Source organism: Nanorana parkeri, unplaced genomic scaffold (assembly GCF_000935625.1).
Source record: "Nanorana parkeri isolate BGI_ZX_2015 unplaced genomic scaffold, ASM93562v1 scaffold538, whole genome shotgun sequence".
NCBI lineage: Eukaryota > Metazoa > Chordata > Amphibia > Anura > Dicroglossidae > Nanorana > Nanorana parkeri.
The window spans coordinates 923,407-926,673 of record NW_017306806.1 but is presented as its reverse complement, the minus strand read 5'-3'; the positions used below and the strand labels follow the sequence as shown (position 1 = coordinate 926,673).

Sequence of the window (3,267 nt, the reverse complement as noted above, 5' to 3'; positions counted from 1 at the left end):
GGCCTCGCTGGTTGCGGCTTCTCACAGGTCTTCATTTATGACAGGTCCCCTTTAGAATGGACGCACGCAGCCTATAATCATTGGCCGCACAACTGATCACAATGCCCGGGGATCAATGTAGGGGCGGCACTGACGTATTCCAGATATTTCTATAGCGGTGCACTTTACATCGGTCCCCGCGCCCCAGGAGCTTACAATCTAGGGCCCCTAGCTCACACATACCAGGGCCCATCCATCCTCCCAGCATGTGTATGGAGTGTTGGAGGAGCCGAGGACGATGCCTCCAAATCTGGGAGATCACATGGGCAGCGATGATTACAGCCAATACCGCCCGTGTGCGTCCAGTCTTAAGGGTCCCTGCCCCGCCCCCCAGCTGTTCAGGGACCGGAAGTCGTATCACCTTGCTGAGAGTTGTAGTCCATCAATAGCCAGAAGGCAGCAGATTGCAAAATTTTTGTACATTAAAATCATCTTTCTGCCGTCGGAAGACGCGGAGAATTCCCAGAGTCCCCCCCCCGCGCTCGCAATCGCATTCCGTCACTAAAAAAGTGTTACTTCATCAGACAGAAAGATCGGCAGATGAGGCCGGAATCCCATCCAGAACAATCTCCCCCCCCCCATCCCCCGCCCTGAATCTTCAGCCGCTACACCGACTCCTAAATCATAATCTAGATAAAAAATAGAAACTAGAGCTCTAGAAATGGCACTTTCTGCGGATCTCCGGCTCGGCGCGGCCATTGTACGCGGATTCTGGGATCGGCCGTCGGGTAGAAATCGTACCGGATCCGTAACAGGAAGTCCACAGGACGGCGTCTGTCAGCTGTGCGCCGCCGCCCAGTAAAAAGTCATTATATGTGCAAATTAGCCCAACGTAACCCCCATCCCCCGACCGCTGCCTCCGCCTCCTCCTCCGCCCCCAGCGTCCTATACAGTTCTCTCGCCATACAACAACAACTCCCATCGGACACTTTCTTAGTAGTTGTCGCTCTCCCCGCTGTAGCCGTTCGAGGTCCCGTTGTAGGATTTTCCCATCATGCTGTACACCTCGTCCATGTTATGGGTGGAGATCGGCTGCCGGTAGAGCGGGTTGGACGCCTGAAACAGGAAATAAAAATCGATTGTTACAATGTAACCGGAGAATTAATCGGCAGGAAAGTAGAGACATCGAGAGATACCGATACCGGCATGGGGACTCGCACTCGTGACCGGGGGCGTAACTGGAAATCACAGGGCCCCATAGCAAAATGTTGTATGGGGGGCCCGTGATTTCTAGTTACACCCACACAGCCCACCTGAGGGTGACCCTGCAGAGCCCACCATAGACTCTCTATGGTGGGCTGGTCACACTCCTTACCTGTCCGCCTCCTCTTCCTCCACGATCGCTTATGGGCCCCTCCACTGCTCCTCCTCCACTGACGGGGCCCCGCCTCCTCCTCCTCCACTGACGGGGCCCCGCCTCCTCCACTGACGGGGCCCCGCCTCCTCCACCGCCGCTGCCTCTCACTGACTCAGCATCGGCTGTGGAGAGGAACAGATCACGGTCAGCGGCTCCTTCCTCTTCACAGCCGCCAGCAGCTTGAGATGCCAGAGCGACCCCGCACGGCATCAAGGATGTCCTGGCCGGGCCCCCCTGTGCCCCCATAGCGGCCGCCTGGGTCGCTATGGCGATTGATACGCCACTGCTCATGACAATGCGCCGATAGTTAATGCCGACACCGGCACTTACATTTTTTTTTAAAAGTGATGCGACTGCCTAGGGTCGCGCGCTTGCCGGGGACTTCAGCACCCTCCCTGTGAACACACACACGAATCCAGACAGGGTGACGTGTAGTGTGATCTGCACACGGAGTATCATAAACAACGCAAGTCTCTCGGCCCGGACTGTACTTGTGGGCCGGAAGTGATGACACCGCACTGCGCTCGTTCACAGGAAAACGCAGCGTATGGAGCCTAAAAGAGGATCTCCGGATATTACAGAAAGGGGCCGGCAGCTTATAATTGGAGGCGGGGTCTTCAGGTTTGGAGTAGATGGCCCCTCCCCTCCCCTCATATTACTCTGAAGGCGGGGGGGGGATAGACAACATGGCCGCAGGACTCACCATTTCATACTTGGCTCTGGAGCGCTCGCTCTGAAAGCGCGCAAACTCGCGCCGATCGTGAACAGTGACGAGAAGCTTCCAGACGGCCAGAAGGACGAGTCCGATCAGCAATATACTTCCCACCACCGCCAGGAGGACGGTCAGGGCGTCCGGAGCCCCCGCGCACTCTGCGGAGGAGAAAAGACGCCGTTTATATAATTCAGCCAATGGAAACGTGAGCTGGAGGCGACACGTCACATGACAACATGGAGGCGGGACAAAGGAAACTCATTGTGACATTAATCTCAACACTGATACATGACCTTGAAGCTGAAGTTTATATTCCCCCTCCCCCCATCAACATGATAATGACATGAAAATAAAACTTTCTATTTTCAATACATACTTTATTTTACACCCTGTGATGTCATCACCGGGCCTCTATGCTTCTCTATGCAATGCAGGCAGATCATGGGGGGGGTTTGGGGAGGGCTGGCATCGGCCTCAGCACTCCTCTCAAGAGCCCTCAGTCCTGATGCAATGCTCGGGTTACATCACAACACGGAGGACGATGACATCATCATACTGACCCGGCTCCTTCAGGACGCTCAGGATGGATTTGCCGTTCGCCTCCTCCGAGTACATGAACCGCATGACACATTCGTTGTCCGTCTTATAGACGCATTGCACGGCCTCCGGCTTGTCAGTCTCTGAGGAGGAAGAGGAAATCAATTACCGACGTTCCACCGTGTACATACAACGTCGGAGGTCAGATAGAAGACTGAAGGGGAGGACGGAGGTCAGATAGAAGACTGAAGGGGAGGACGGGGGTCAGATAGAAGACTGAAGGGGAGGACAGAGGTCAGATAGAAGAGCGAAGGGAAGGACGCAGGTCAGATAGAAGACTGAAGGGGAGGACGGAGGTCAGATAGAAGACTGAAGGGGAGGACGGAGGTCAGATAGAAGATTGAAGGGGAGGACGGAGGTCAGATAGAAGATTAAAGGGGTGGACGGATCAGCTCTGGGGGACTTCAGTAATCTGAGTTGTGATTGGCTGCTGTGGAAGTCTGACTACAGAACATGGCCTCCCCCTCGGCCTCGCTGCGTCTGTCACATGTAAACATTGGCGCGGCGCGCTGTCAGTAAAACACGGCAGAGATTCCTCAGCTGACGGCTTGTTGGATTGCTG

General features: G+C 55.2%; 1 protein-coding gene across 1 annotated transcript in view; it reads right to left on the bottom strand.

The window, feature by feature from the left end:
- Positions 1–932: 932 nt before the first annotated feature.
- Positions 933–3,267, bottom strand: part of ITGB5 (integrin subunit beta 5) — a 27,652-nt gene continuing 25,317 nt past the window's right edge. Inside the window, 3 exon segments of the mRNA XM_018561699.1 lie at positions 933–1,095; positions 2,100–2,266; positions 2,669–2,890. Of these exon segments, the coding sequence (XP_018417201.1) occupies positions 973–1,095; positions 2,100–2,266; positions 2,669–2,890 (512 nt within the window). The 3' untranslated portion in view covers positions 933–972.